Below are 14,117 nucleotides of genomic sequence, written 5' to 3'. Positions count from 1 at the left end.
AGGAAGGGAAGAAATTAATCAAGGTACTCTGTAGTATTCTAAGTGGGAGTTGGAATCTGAAGAGAGTGGAGGTCAGTGGACAGTGGGGAAGCTTCTGGTCTGGTGTAGCCTGTTGCATCTATATTAAATGGTAGACAACAGTTTTATCAACCGCATTGATAAGAAAATGACCTGAACAATGTAAGTCACAGCTAAGCAGATTCCTTCCACCATCTTTTTCAGATGTGAAAAGTAACAAGTGACATAAAATGAGGGAGGTTAGGTGAGAATGGATGATGGAGATATGACAGAGGTAGAGGTATATAAGGAAAAGGAGGAGCATTGGAAGGGGGGATCGAGACAGAAGCATAAAAAAGAGATAAGCACAAAAGAGAGAGAGAAAAGGGAGTGAACAATGTAACTATCCATACAAACTTATCCTCCTCGGACGAGCTGAGGGAGGAATAGATTCCCCCTTTGTTGTAGAAGATTAACCTTTTCTTCTCTATTAAGATCCTCGGGCAGAGTCCCCTCTTGTTGTTCGTTTCCCTCTCTTACAAATTCTATTGATTTGGGCCAAGGTTGAATTGTGCAACTCATTGTTTTAAGTGGGCTTGGGCCGATAGATTTTTTGGTCCTTACAATTGGAGTTGTCTGTGGCAATAACAAATTGTGGTGGATCCGTCCTGAGTACTGATGGCTAATGTAGGCCAAGATAGGGTGGAATCAGTGAGTTCCTTGAGGGAAAACCAGTTTGTTAACCTGGAGTGTAGGAGAGATAGGCAACATACCTCAAGTGTTATGGTGGAGTCTCATCACACTAAACGTACTGAGCGGAGTCATTCCAAGTCTAGGAGCCATGCATCTCTTGATTTGGAGACGCGGAAGTTGCACCAGGAAATAGATCGCCTGCACAACAAGTTGAGGTGCAGGGGACATAAAAGGATAAGCCCCTCTTCCCCACCAAGTGATGGCTCTAGAGGAAGCAGGGATAGTTCTTACTGCTACCGGTCGGAAACTCCATCTAGTGAGTCCTATTCAGTTTCTTCGCGCCAGGATAAGTGGGAGAAGAGTAGTCATGACTGTAAGAAAAGGGCTTCCTATCATGGCCTGGGGAATGATGCAATAAGTAAGGCCCTGCAGTAGAACTCTAAATCACCCTTCGTCAGAAGGATTAACAGGGCCAGGCTCCGTCATCGGTTTTCTCAGCCGACATTTTCTATCTACAATGGGAGGACTGATCTCGTGAAGCATGTCAGCCACTTTAACCAGAAGATGGCAGTTCATGCCAACAATGAGGCCTTAATGTGCAAAGTGTTCCCCTCCAGTCTTGGGCCTGTGGCTTGCGTTGGTTTGATGCCTTAGAGGAAGGGTTAGTAGGGTCTTTCGAGGAGCTGACAAGGGCGTTTGGGGCTAGATTTATAACATGCAGTAGGGTCCCCAAACCACTAGACTCGTTGCAGTCTATGTCAATGAAAGAGGGAGAGACCCTCAAGACTTACTCAGACCGATATTGGGAAACATATAATGAAGTTGATGGAAGCTTTGAGGATGTGGCCGTGAGGACTTTCAAGGTTGGGCTCCTCGCTGAGCACAAGTTGAGGAAGTTGTTGACGATGAAATCCACTTCGAACATGCGCCAGCTCATGGATCGCATAGGTAAGTATAAGTGGGTGGAAGAAGACCAAGTGCAGGAAAAAGGGAAGGCTAAGATGTTTTCGAAAATGAGGGATCCTCGGGGAGGTGGATACCAGGGTAATTGCCCCTGAAGGGAGTTTTCTAATCAAACGTCACTATTGGGAACTCAGTTGGTCAACTCATTGTTTAAAGAGCTAGTATATCACATACTGGAGAAAATTAAGAATAAGCCTTATTTCAAATTGCCCAATAAGATAGGCGGGGACCCTTCTAGAAGAAACCAAAGCCTCTATTACCATTACCACCAAGACCAAGGGCATACTACGGAGGATTGCAGAACCCTGCGAGATCATTTGGGCTAGTTGGCAAGGACAGGGAAACTCAACTGGTTTCTACATCAGCCTACAGGGTAATTCGACCACACAAGAACTGAATTTCATAAGGGTGGCTCCCCTCCATCAGCACAGGGCACTATCAATGTAATTCTCGCCAGGCTAGGGAACAATGGGACCTCAAGCACTGGGGTTATGTCAGTAGGTATGGGTTGTGATATAGAGGCTGATGATCATGCTCCCAAAAGAGCAAAGGCGATGGTCACCCTTACTCTGAGTTTTTCTGAGAAGGATAAGCAAGGAACCCTCCAACCACATGATAACACTCTAGTGGTTACCGTTAGGATTAGGGGCTACGATGTGAAAAGAGTACTAGTTGACCAAGGGAGTGGAGCAGAGATCATGTGCCCAGATTTGTACTGGGGGCTAAATTTGAGGCCCGAGGACTTAGACAAGTATGATTCACCGCTGATAGGTTTTGATGGCAGAATGGTGGTCCCCCGAGGAATGATATGACTGCCCGTATAGGTTGGTGATGTGGAGATCTAGGTTAATTTCATAGTAGTAGAAGCGTTTTCCCCATACACATCTATCCTAGCTAGACCTTGGCTTCACGCCATAAGCGTCGTGCCCTCAACATTACATCTGAAGGTCAAGTACCCTACTTAAGGGAGAGTGGGAGAGTTGGTAGGTGATTAGGCCATGGCTAGGTAGTGCCTGGTGTCAGCAACAACGCAGCAGTCTTCGGGCCTTGCCGCAGTGAATGAAGATCCGATTCCATAGCAACTAAAGACTAAGACATCAGGAGAATTATCTGACGAGCTTGAAAAGGTGATAATAAGGCTGGACCGGGAGCAATATTTCCAAGTGGGCTCCTAGTTGCCACCCATAGAAAAGGTAAAGTTGGTGAAGTTTTTAAAAGTAAACATTGTTGTTTTTACGTGGAATGCTTACGATGTTCCAGGAATTTATCTCGAGCTGGTGTGTCACCAGCTGAACGTAAATCTCAAGGTTGTGCCACGTAAACATCCTCTTCAGCGCTCATCCAAAAATCACGCCGAGGTAGTCAGGATAGTGGTGAACAAGTTGAAGCAGGCTGGAGCCATCAAGGAGATTTTCTATCCCGAGTGGCTGGCCAACACAGTAATGGTTAAAAAGAAAAACAGGAAATGGCGAGTGTGCTTGGATTTCACTGACTTGAACAAAGTCTACCCAAAAGACACCTTCCCCATTCCTAGAATTGACCAGTTGGTGGCCGCCACGGTGGGACATCCTCGGATGAGTTTCTTGGATGCCTTTCAGGGTTACTATCAGATACCTCTGTCATTGTCTGACCAGGAGAAAACGGCCATTCGTGCTCCCAATGGGAACTATTATTATTGTGTGATGCTCTTTAGCCTAAAAAATGTAGGATCCACGTGTCAGAGGATGCTGACGTGGATGTTTGAAGCATAGATTGGGAGGAACATGGAAGCATACATTGATGACATGGTAGTTTAAAGCAAGCAGGTAGAAGAGCATTTGGCCAATTTGGGGGAGGCTTTCTCAGTTTTGAGAGAGCATAAACTACGCCTGAATGCATCTAAGTGTTCTTTTAGGGTCAGCTCGGGCAAATTTTTGGGTTACATGATTACTTACCGCGGAATTGAAGTCAACCCAGAGCAGATCAAGGCTATTAACAGTTTACGTCCTCCTTCAAATCCCAGGGAGGTGCAGAGGTTGACTGGGATGGCAGAAGCCTTACACAGGTTCATCTCTCGATCTGCGGACAGGTGTCGTCCTTTTTTCTAGTTGCTTCACAAGTGAAAGGACTTTTAATGGACCGAGGAGTGTGTAACGGCTTTTGGGGACCTCAAACAGTATTTGTCCAATCCACCATTACTTTCCAGGCCCGACAAGGAGGAGGTGTTGTATACATACCATGCAATCACCGACTACGCTGTTAGCTTCGTCCTAGTCAGGAAGGAGGACGGAATTCAGAGGCCCATCTACTATGTTAGCAAATCCCTGCAGGAGGTTGAGACGCGCTATCTTCCTTTGGAAAAGGCAGTGTTGGCCATAGTGCATGCCATTAGGAAACTTCCTTATTATTTCCAAGCCCATACCATTGTGGTGCTTACCCAGCTCCCTTTGCAAGCCCTACTGAGGAAATCAGATTACACTAGCAGGATTGCTAAATGGGAAACCAAGCTAGGAGCCTATGATGTCAAGTACGTGCCTCGGACCGCCATAAAAGGACAGATCCTAACAGACTTTGTAGCAAAGTTCACTGAGGGTGCCCCCGAAAAGGAGGAGGCAGTCATGGGGGTATTGGTCATGTCGGCCACTATTGTTCCATTGTGGAAAGTTTATACAGATGGAGCTTCCAACCGAAAGGGAGCAGGAGTAGGGATTGTGTTGGTCACCCTTGAGAAGCTGATAATAGAGAAATTGTTGCGACTGGGATTCTTAGCCACCAATAATGAGACTGAGTACGAGGCTCTACTAGCAGGGGTAGCTATGGTCAGGCTGCTGGGAGGAAAAATGGTTGAGTTGTACTCGGATTCTAGACTGATCGTGGGGCAAGTCAATGGAAACTTTGAAGCTCAGGATGAAAGGATGCAAGAGTACCTTGCTAAAGTGCAGAATGCACGAGCTCAGTTTAAGAGTTTTATATTGAAGCAAATCCCTAAGGGAAAGAACTCTCATACAGATTCTCTAGCGATGTTTGCCACTTCGCTATAGTCAAGTCTTCCTCGGGTTGTTATTATTGAGGAGATGGACAACCCAAGTCTTATAAGGGCACCTTTGATAGGGGTGTGCAACCTCTATATGGGACTGAGCTAGATGGATCCCATAGTAACCTTTTTGATAAAAGGATTGTTGCCTGAAGACAAGTGTGGGGCAGAGAAGGTACACAGAAGTGCCCCTCGCTACTGGCTGTCTGAGGAGCAGAAGTTTTACAAGTGCTCTTACTTAGGGCCATATTTGTTGTACGTACATCCAGAAGCAGTGGAGCCGTTATTGGAAGAGTTACATAAGAGCATCTGTGGGAGTCATACAGGAGGAAGGTCTTTAGCACATAGGACCCACACCTAGGGATACTGGTGGCCTAGCATGCAAAAAACCTCTCAAGATTATGTGAAAAAGTGTGACTAATGTCAGAGGTATGCCCCAAATATCCATTAGCCACGAGGAATACTGAATCCTTTGTCTAGCCCATAGCCATTCGCTAAGTAGGGCTTAGATATAGTAAGACCTGATGATGCTTGAGATTGTCAACCAGATCGCTCGTCTAGAATGGAGTTGTCCTATGTCAACCCGACCCTGAAGAAATAAAGTGTGAAAGGAAGAAAAATGGGTCACCGGTGTAATGTCTACCACAGAACCTCCGATGCTAAAGTTAGAATGGCTAGAATAGAATAACAAGAGCAGAATATCAATCACTATGAATTTAGAGTTTGTGTGCCTTTTATAGGTCTTATGAATGGGTATATATATAGGTGCTTCCTTCTTTCTTCTAGTCGTTGGATCCATCTTAATGGTGACATTATTCCCGAATATGTAACATCCTTGAGGGGCGTTAATGGGGAGGTATCTTCTCAACGGTATGGAGGCTCATTAGTGCTCTCGTAACGCTTCATCATTGATTGTGTGATGATGGCCTTGTCCTCGCCAGGTGGTCACCAGGGGTGAGGCGAAGCCTGGTGTGGACTTCGTCCATTGCTTTCTCTGTGGACAAAAGTAATATGATCAGGACTATTAGCTACCCCCCTATTCCAAGGTCGTCCATATTTTGGACGGTCTTAGGAATATAAGGTTTTTTTTTTTTTTTTTTTTTTTTTTTTTTTTTTTTTTTAACAGTTGAGGCGGTTCTACTCTCCACATTAATTGCTCCGTGGCAGCATGGCATGCAGCGTGGCCACGTGTCCTATTTTGATTGGTTAGCAGGTCTCATTTCTCGGTGAACGCCTTTTCAGGTTTTCCCACACTTTCCAAGGCAAACCTTTTTAACTCTTTTCTCTTCAACTCCCTTTTTTTTACTTTATTTTGGCGTTTGATTTCTCTGACTTCTCCACACATTTCGCTCTCTGCCTTCCTAGTTTCCATCTTTATTCCCAAGTACGCCCTTTGTCCATGCTTTTTCCTTCTTAATTTTTCTGTATTTTTCTCTTTTGTACTTCTATTTTCCTTGTTTGGGTTGTGTAATTTCCCCTAATGGCAGATTACTCTGAAATTAGAGCCTTCACTTTACATTCTTCAAGCAATTGACCGGGAAGAGAGAAAGCGTGAGTTGCCTTGATATGCTTGATCATCTTTTTCTTTTTCCTGATTTCAACTCTTTAATTTTTTTCCCTTTTTGGAGCAGAGATGACGACCAAATTTAACAAGGATATGTACGCAAAAATCAAGGGGAAGAAAAATGAACCCCTTTCTAACATTGGCCAGAGAAAATTAAGGATAGTTGATAAAGAGAAGGAGACGACTGAGAGGGGTTCGTCCACCCCCTACCCTGGATGAAGGACGGACTTCTTCTCCAGCCATTTCTATTGAGGAGGTTCCTGCCCCCAAAAAGCTGAAGACGGGGGGACAAGGGAAAAGAGAAGGTGGGCTCTAGTGTCTGGGCTGATGCTGGAGCAGTCATAGCTTGGGTGAACAAGCTCCTGACTCCTGATGAAGTGAAGGAGATTTCCAACGTGCCCTCCTATGAAATGGTGAGCCAGCACGTTCATAAACTTGTGCAGGTAATCTTTTCTTGCCTTGTTCTTATTTTTGCCCCGTCATTAAGTGTTTGGCTACTTTTGTTGACTCAGGTCTTGATGGCACTTTTTACTGTCAGGTGTTGGGAGAAGCAACGCACATCACTTCTCAATATTTGGCGAACGAGGAGAAGGCTGTTGTGGCCACTTCAATAGCGGAGGCATTGGAGGCTGAGGCTTCGGGACTGCAGAAAGACTTGATCGCTGCCATGGACGCCCATAATACCTCCAAAGAACAAGTCAAAGTTTTGACTGAGCAGCTTGATGTTGAGAAGCTATTGGTAAAATAGAAGGACGAACTCCTCACATCAGCTAGCCAGAGGACAAAAGTCGCGGTGGCTAAGGTCGTCCTTGCCTTCTAGTCAATCGATGAGTAAAACACCATTCTGTTCCAGTGGTGCTTCAAAGGCTTTGAATTGTTGAGGTGGTATCTGGTGAAGCACGGTCCGGGCATTGATCTAGAAGATCTGGACTTTGAAGCTGTGGATAAAGAGATCGAGGCTAACGAGGCGGCCCAGGCTGCCCAGACTTCTGTGACCTCTGGCGAGGATCCTCCTGAGGTGGATAAGGATGGTGACAATGCTCGTCTAGCTTGACCCTGTTGTTTTTTTTTTTTTTTTAATGCCCTGTCTGTTTTGGGGCCTTTGGACGAACAATCTTTTGGTGCCCTATATGTTTTGGGTTTTTTGAACAATTTGCATATTTTTATATATATGATATATCTAAGCATTTTATCTTCATATTCACATTTTTGCTAGTATTTTCCCCGTTCGTCTTAGGGGCTTAGAGGATTTTTGTGGAAGGATTCTCTTCGTCCATCTGGGGACTTAGTGAATTTTTATTGAAGTATTCTCTTCGTCCACTTGGGGACTTAGTGAGTTTTTATTGAAGTACTCCCTTCCTCCACTTGGGGACTTAGGCTGTGTTTGTTTTGGCTTCAAATCACTTCCGAAAATGCTTTTCTGTAAATGCGAGTGTTTGGTTGCACATGGAAAATAAATTTTCCGGAAAATATTTTCAGTTGACCGTGTAAAATGAGGCTTTGACCCGGAAATGGTTTGAAGTGAAAATTTTCACTTCAAACCATTTCCGGGTCAGACGTGCAAAGAGAGAGATAGAGAGAGAGAAAGAAGAGAAAGTTTCCGATCCACCGATCGCACCCCAGCACCGGCGCCGCCATATATCTCTCACCACCATTGAGATCGCATCACCACCGAAGACCGATCCACCTAGACCAATCGCACCTCACCGAAGACCGATTGCACCCAGACCGATCCACCAAAGATCGCATCACCCCAGACCGATCCACCCAAAACCGATCTCATCGGCGCCGTCGTTACCCATGACCGATCTCATCGGCCCCGTCGCCTTCTCGTCGTTACCCATCACCAATCTCGTTGCCCTCTGTCGTTACCCATCACCCAGACCGATCTCTCCCTTTCCCTCCATTTTTGATCACTCTCTCTTCCTCCTTCTCTTAGTTTGACCGAACGGTGGAGTTAATGAATGGTGTTGTTTTGACTTTTGGTTTTTTAAGTTTATAGATTGAAATTTTCTATTATAAAATTTGTTTGGTAGTTGAGAAAATGTGAGAAAGTAGTAGGAAAATAGCATTTTCAGAATGTTACCAAACACATGAAAATATTTTCTAGAAAAATTTTCATAATGCAACCAAACACTTGAAAATATTTTCCTTTCCCGAAAATAGCATTTTCGGAAAATATTTTACATCAACCAAACACAGCCTTAGTGAATTTTTATTGAAGTACTCTCTTCGTCCACTTAGGGATTTAGAGAAATTTTTTTTGTTTAAGTGTTCTCCTCATCCGTCTAGGGACTTAGAGAATTCTTATTGGCGTATTCTAAGACGATGTTTATCTGCTTCAGGAATCTTGTCATCTTTTTAGACTTGGACGATGTACATCCAGTTAAGGACTCTTATCGTCCTTCTAACATGGATGATGTACATCCACTTAAGGAATCTTATCATCTTTTTAATTTGGACGATGTACATCCATTTAAGGAATCTTATCGTCTTTTTAATTTGAATTATGTACATCCATTTAAAGAATCTTTTCGTCTTTTTAATTTGGACGATGTACATCCATTTAAGGAATCTTATTGTCTTCCTTCTTTTTAACTCGGATCCGGACGGTGATTTTGGTTTTTGAGAGAGAAATAACTAGAACACATGAATTGTTGAATAATACGTATGAAATGCTGAATAATCATTTATTTGAATACATGACTTGTATTAAAAAGCATGAAATCACGTTGACTGCTTACAATTAGGCTATGGTTCCTTTTCATAATACCTCTTTAGATGCTCGACATTCCATGGACGAGGTAGCTTGTTTCCCTCTAGGTCCTCCAGGTGGTAGCTTCCCTATCGTGAATTGTGGGTGACTTTGTAGGGTCCTTCCCAGGTTGGTCCTAGTTTACCTTGTGCTGGGTCTTTTGTTGCAGGAGTCACTTTTCGAAGGATGAGATCCCCGATGCTAAACCTTTTCAGCTTTACCCTCTGATTATAATATCCGGCCATCTTCTACTGGTACTTGGCCATTCTCTGGGAGGCATGGTCTCTGACTTCGTCCAGAAAATCCAGGTTTAGCTTTAATTGATCTTCGTTACTCTGTTTGTCAAAGAACTTCGTCCTAAGGCTAGTGAGCCCCACTTCAACTGGGATAACTGCTTCTGTGCCGTACGTTAGGTTGAAGGGCGTCTCTCCTATTGGCGTTCATGCTGTAGTCCTGTAGGCCCATAGGACGCTTGGTAACTCCTCGGGTCATGCTCCCTTTGCCCCCACTAACCGGGTCTTGATGATCTTTAGCAAGGTTTGGTTTGTTAGTTCCGTTTGTCCATTGGCCTAAGGATGTCTTGAGGACGAATACTTGTTCTTGATGCCTAGGTTCGTGCAAAACGACCTGAATCCGTGGCTGTTGAACTGGCGGCCATTGTCTGAGATGATCGTCCTGGGTATCTCGAACCTGCAAACAATATTTTTTTATACAAATTTTTGTACCTTTGCTACTGTGATTGTTGCAAGTGCTTCCACTTCGACCCATTTCGTGAAGTAGTCTATCGCGACGAGTAGAAACCTCATCTGTCTCTTTCCCTGTGATAGGGGCCCCATAATGTTATTCCCCATTGTGCGAATGGCCAAGGTGAGGAAATGGTCGTCATCTTTTCCCCGGGGACTCGTTGGACATTTCCATACCTCTGGCAACGGTCACATCTTTTGACGAAATCCGTTGCGTCCTGTTGCATTGTGGGCCAAAAATAACCCGCCCTCATGATCTTTTGGACGAGGGATTTTGCTCCCATGTGGTCGCCGCAAATTCCCCCGTGCACTTCTTCCAGAACATATTTAGCTTCCTCCTCTTCTATGCACCTCAAGTAAGGCTGGGAGAAGCCTATTTTGTAGAGCTCGTCATTGAGCATCATGAACCTGGCAGCTCGCTTCTTGATCTTCTTGGCTTCTTCAGGGTTTGGTGGTAACCGTCCATCTTTAAGGTAAGATAGAATGGGACTCGTCCACCCTGAGCGAGTGTGCACAGGGAAGGCTTGAAATTTTCGATGTTAGGAGAGTTTTATTCTTCCAGCCTCCAGTCATTTAGCCTTGATTGATCGTCTGCGAATGCACTCCGTGCTACTTCGTCGGCTTCAACATTCTCACCCCATGGGATCTGAACAAACTCTGCACGATCAAAGTTGCTTACCAACTGGTTCGTCAACTTGAGGTATTTCTGCATTCTTGTCTCCTTTGCTTCAAAATCTCCTCTGACCTGCCCTATGACGAGCTGTGAATCGCTCCTCAGCGAAATGTTTTTAGCTCCAAGTGCCCAAGCTATTCTTAGCCCCGTCAATATAGCCTCATACTCTGCTTCGTTATTGGTTACAAGGAATTTGAGTTGGACACCATACTTCAAAACATCTTCTTTAGGGGAGGTGATGACGACACCTTCTCCACCTCCCTTCTGGGTGGATGACCCATTTGTATGGATCGTCCAAAGCACTTCCTGGTTCTCTTCATGCTCGAGGGTGGTGAATGCCTGAGCCTTTATGTCCGTTCGGGCGCAGTATTCTATATCAAACTGACCGAGCTCAATAACCCATTGTACCATCCGTCTAGTGGCTTCAGGTTTTTTCATTGCTTTCTTGATGGGCTGGTCTGTCATTACTATGATCAGGTTAGCTTGGAAGTGTGGTTGAAGTTTTCTTGAGGCCATTATTAGGGTGAAAGTAATCTTCTCTATCCTCGGGTATCGAGCTTTGGCTCCCTGAAAAGCCTGGCTAATGTAATACACTAAAAGTTGTATCTTGTTCTCTTCCCTAATCAAGGCTGCACTGATTGCAGTTACAGATACTGCCAGGTAGAGGAATAAATCTTCTCCCTCCTTGGACAGACTCAAGAGTGGGGGGTTGCTCAGGTAGCGCTGTAACTTCTGGAATGCTGTCTCACATTCCTCCGTCCAGATGAAGGCTTGTTTCAGGGTCTTGAAGAAAGGAAGACATTTGTCCGTCGCCTTTGAGATGAACCTATTGAGGGTAGTTACTCTTCCTGTAAGGGATTGCACTTCTTTTACCGTCTTTGGAGAGGGCATCTTGAGAATAGCTCTCACTTTCTCAGGATTTGCCTCTGTCCCCCTTTGCGACACCATGAACCCGAGGAATTTCCTTGAGGAGACTCCAAAGGCACATTTGGATAGATTTAGCTTCATGCTGTACTGTCTGAGCATGTTGAATGTCTCCCTGAGATCGTCCAGGTGGTTCTATCCTTCTTTGCTCTTGACAAGCATATCATCAACGTACACTTCTACATTCCTTCCAATTTGCTTGCTGAACATCTGGTTTACCAAACTTTGGTACGTGGCTCCTGCGTTCTTCAAACCAAAAGGCATGACCCTGTAGCAGTACAGCCTTTGGCTGGTCATGAAGGCCATCTTTTCCTGGTCTTCCTTGGCCATTTGTATCTGGTTGTATCCAGAAAATGCGTCCATGAAGGTAAGAAGTTTATGCCCGGCTGTTGAGTCTACCAGCTGGTTAATTCTAGGCAAGGGAAAACTATCCTTCGGGCAGGCATTGTTCAGATCCGTGAAGTCGACACACATTCTCCACTTCATGTTTGCCTTTTTGACCATGACGACGTTGGCCAACCACTCAGGATAGAAGACTTCCCTAATAAAATTAGCCACAAGCAGCTTGTTCACTGTGTCCATTACTGCTTTGTTCCGTTCAGGGGTAAAGACTCTTCTTCTCTGCTAGACGGGTTTTTTCCCAGGGTCTACATTAAGGCAATGTTGGATAATGTTTGCTGGGATACCTAGCATGCCCTTATAGCTCTATGCAACACGTCGAGGTTATCCTTCAGGAAGCTGATAATCTCTTCTTTCGTCTTTGGATTTAGACTCGTCCCTACTTAGGTCATCTTTGCTGGATCTCCTTCGACCAATTCTATCGTTTCTAACTTCTCGACGATTTCTGGTGTTTTATCTTCAATTATCCACGTGTGGTTCTCTTTTGAGGCTAGGACAGCCTAGTAGCACTCTCTTGCCAACACTTGGTCCCCTCTTATCTTTCTGACTCCCTGTTCTGTTGGAAACTTCACCTTCAAGCAGTACGTGGAAGTGGCAGCTTTCCAGTGATTAAGGGTAAGCCGTCCTATGATCACATTGTAGGACAAGGGTGAGTCTACCACCAAAAAGTTATATTTGTTGGTTACCTGGAGGGGATAAGAGTTGGTTGTGACCGTTAACGTTACTATTCCACGGGGGTACACCTTGTCTCCACTGAAACTGACGAGGGGGGACTCGAAAGGACGAAGTCTCTTCGGGTCTACTTTTAATTGCTGAAAGGCAGAAAGGTAGATAATGTCCGCTGAGCTCCCATTGTCTACTAGAACCCTTCTTGTATTGAATCCCTCAATCATGATCATAATGACCAATGGGTCATCATGACGTTAATTTACCCCTTTGGCATCTTCTTCTGAGAAGTACATGTCTTGGTTTGTCCGTCTTTGCTTCAAGGGAGGCAGGTTATGGACACTGTTCACCTGCCTTTGGTATGACTTCTTGAGGGATTTGAACGACCGACCTGTGGATGGTCCTCCTGTGATGATTTTTATTTCCCCTATTGCATTCTGTGGACGAGGTGGTAGGTGGTCTTCGTCTCTCTGAGAGCCTTTGTGTTGGTTCTTCTAGCCATCCTTGTACCTGTTGGAATCTTCCCTTTTCACTTACTTCTGTAATTTCCCTTTCCGTATAAGTTCTTCTATTTGCTCCTTCAAATCTCGACAATCCTTTGTGTAATGCCCGTGGTATTTGTGAAAACGGCAGTATTTCCTCTTGTCGCGCACATTGGGCGACGAGTGGAGTGGCCTGGGCCATTTAAGATACTGTTCGTCCTTAATCTCCGTCAAAATCTGGTCAATGGGCATCACTAAAGGCGTGAACTTCAATGGTTAAGGATTTTTGTCATCTCTTCGTCTATTTCCTTCGACATTTTGCCGGTCTGCTCAATCCCTTTTTCGTCCTCTTCGGTCGTCTTCTTTTTCTTTCTTCTTCTCCTTGGGTTTCTCTACTCCCTCTATAGCTACCAAGGCATCCTCAGCGTTCATGTACTTCTATGCCTTCAAAAGCATCTCTATCATCGTCTTGGGGGGATTTTTCGGTAGAGAGACCACAAATTCTCTAGACTTTAATCCTGCCTTAAAGGTCGTAAGTTATACCTAATTGTCTGCTTCGTCCACCTCCAGAATTCCTTGGGTGAAGCGCGTTACATAGGACCTCAAAGTTTCTTTTTCTCCCTGATTGATGGTGAGCAAATGGTCAACTGGCCTTTTTGGACGTTGCTCGCAGACAAAATGACAAAGGAAGGAGCTGCTTAGCTGCTCGAAGTTATCAATAGATGACGTTGGCAATTTGGTGAACCATTCCCTGGCTGCCTCTTTAAGGGTAGTGGGAAAAAAGCGGCACAGAATCTCGTTAGGGGGTTGTTGAAGACCCATCGTCATCTTGAATGTATTGAGGTGATCCAATGGGTCTTTTAGTCTGTCAAAGGGCTCGAGTTGGGGTAAACGAAACTTGGAGTGCACCGGGCATTCCTGAACTGCTAAAGGTGAGTCTGTCTTTCTGACTATTCTATCCAAACTTTGATCTGTCTTTCCCTTGATAGCATTTCTTAGCTCCTTTATCTCGTTTCTCATCTCCCTAAGAAGATCTGAGTTTGCCTCTTCTGGAGTGCTGGTCCGTCTCTTGTGACTGTCTCCATCATCGTCTCTGTTGATTTCCGTGCGATTTTCTTCTTGTTGCAACCGCTGCCTCATCTCTTGGTTTTGCCTAGTAAGTTCTTCCACAGTGGCTGCGAGGGACTGGATTTGTAGGGCTAATGCAGCAGGATCTTGGCTAACATTGGATTCCATCTAAACCTG

At 44.8% G+C, this 14,117-nt stretch overlaps 1 protein-coding gene across 1 annotated transcript; it reads left to right on the top strand.

The window, feature by feature from the left end:
• The first annotated feature begins 1,451 nt into the window (after nt 1-1,451).
• Nucleotides 1,452-4,673, top strand: LOC115953133. Its single transcript, XM_031070655.1, has 5 exons — nt 1,452-1,638; nt 2,080-2,424; nt 2,914-3,356; nt 3,459-3,697; nt 3,839-4,673. Exons 1-5 carry the CDS (start codon nt 1,452-1,454, stop codon nt 4,671-4,673), a joined length of 2,049 nt encoding a protein of 682 aa, XP_030926515.1.
• The last annotated feature ends 9,444 nt before the right edge of the window (nt 4,674-14,117 follow it).

The sequence above is a fragment of the Quercus lobata genome, chromosome 1 (genome assembly GCF_001633185.2).
Source record: "Quercus lobata isolate SW786 chromosome 1, ValleyOak3.0 Primary Assembly, whole genome shotgun sequence".
NCBI classification, from domain to species: Eukaryota; Viridiplantae; Streptophyta; class Magnoliopsida; order Fagales; family Fagaceae; genus Quercus; species Quercus lobata.
Note: the sequence above shows the minus strand (reverse complement) of the source record. Positions and strands in the feature narration are given on the sequence as shown.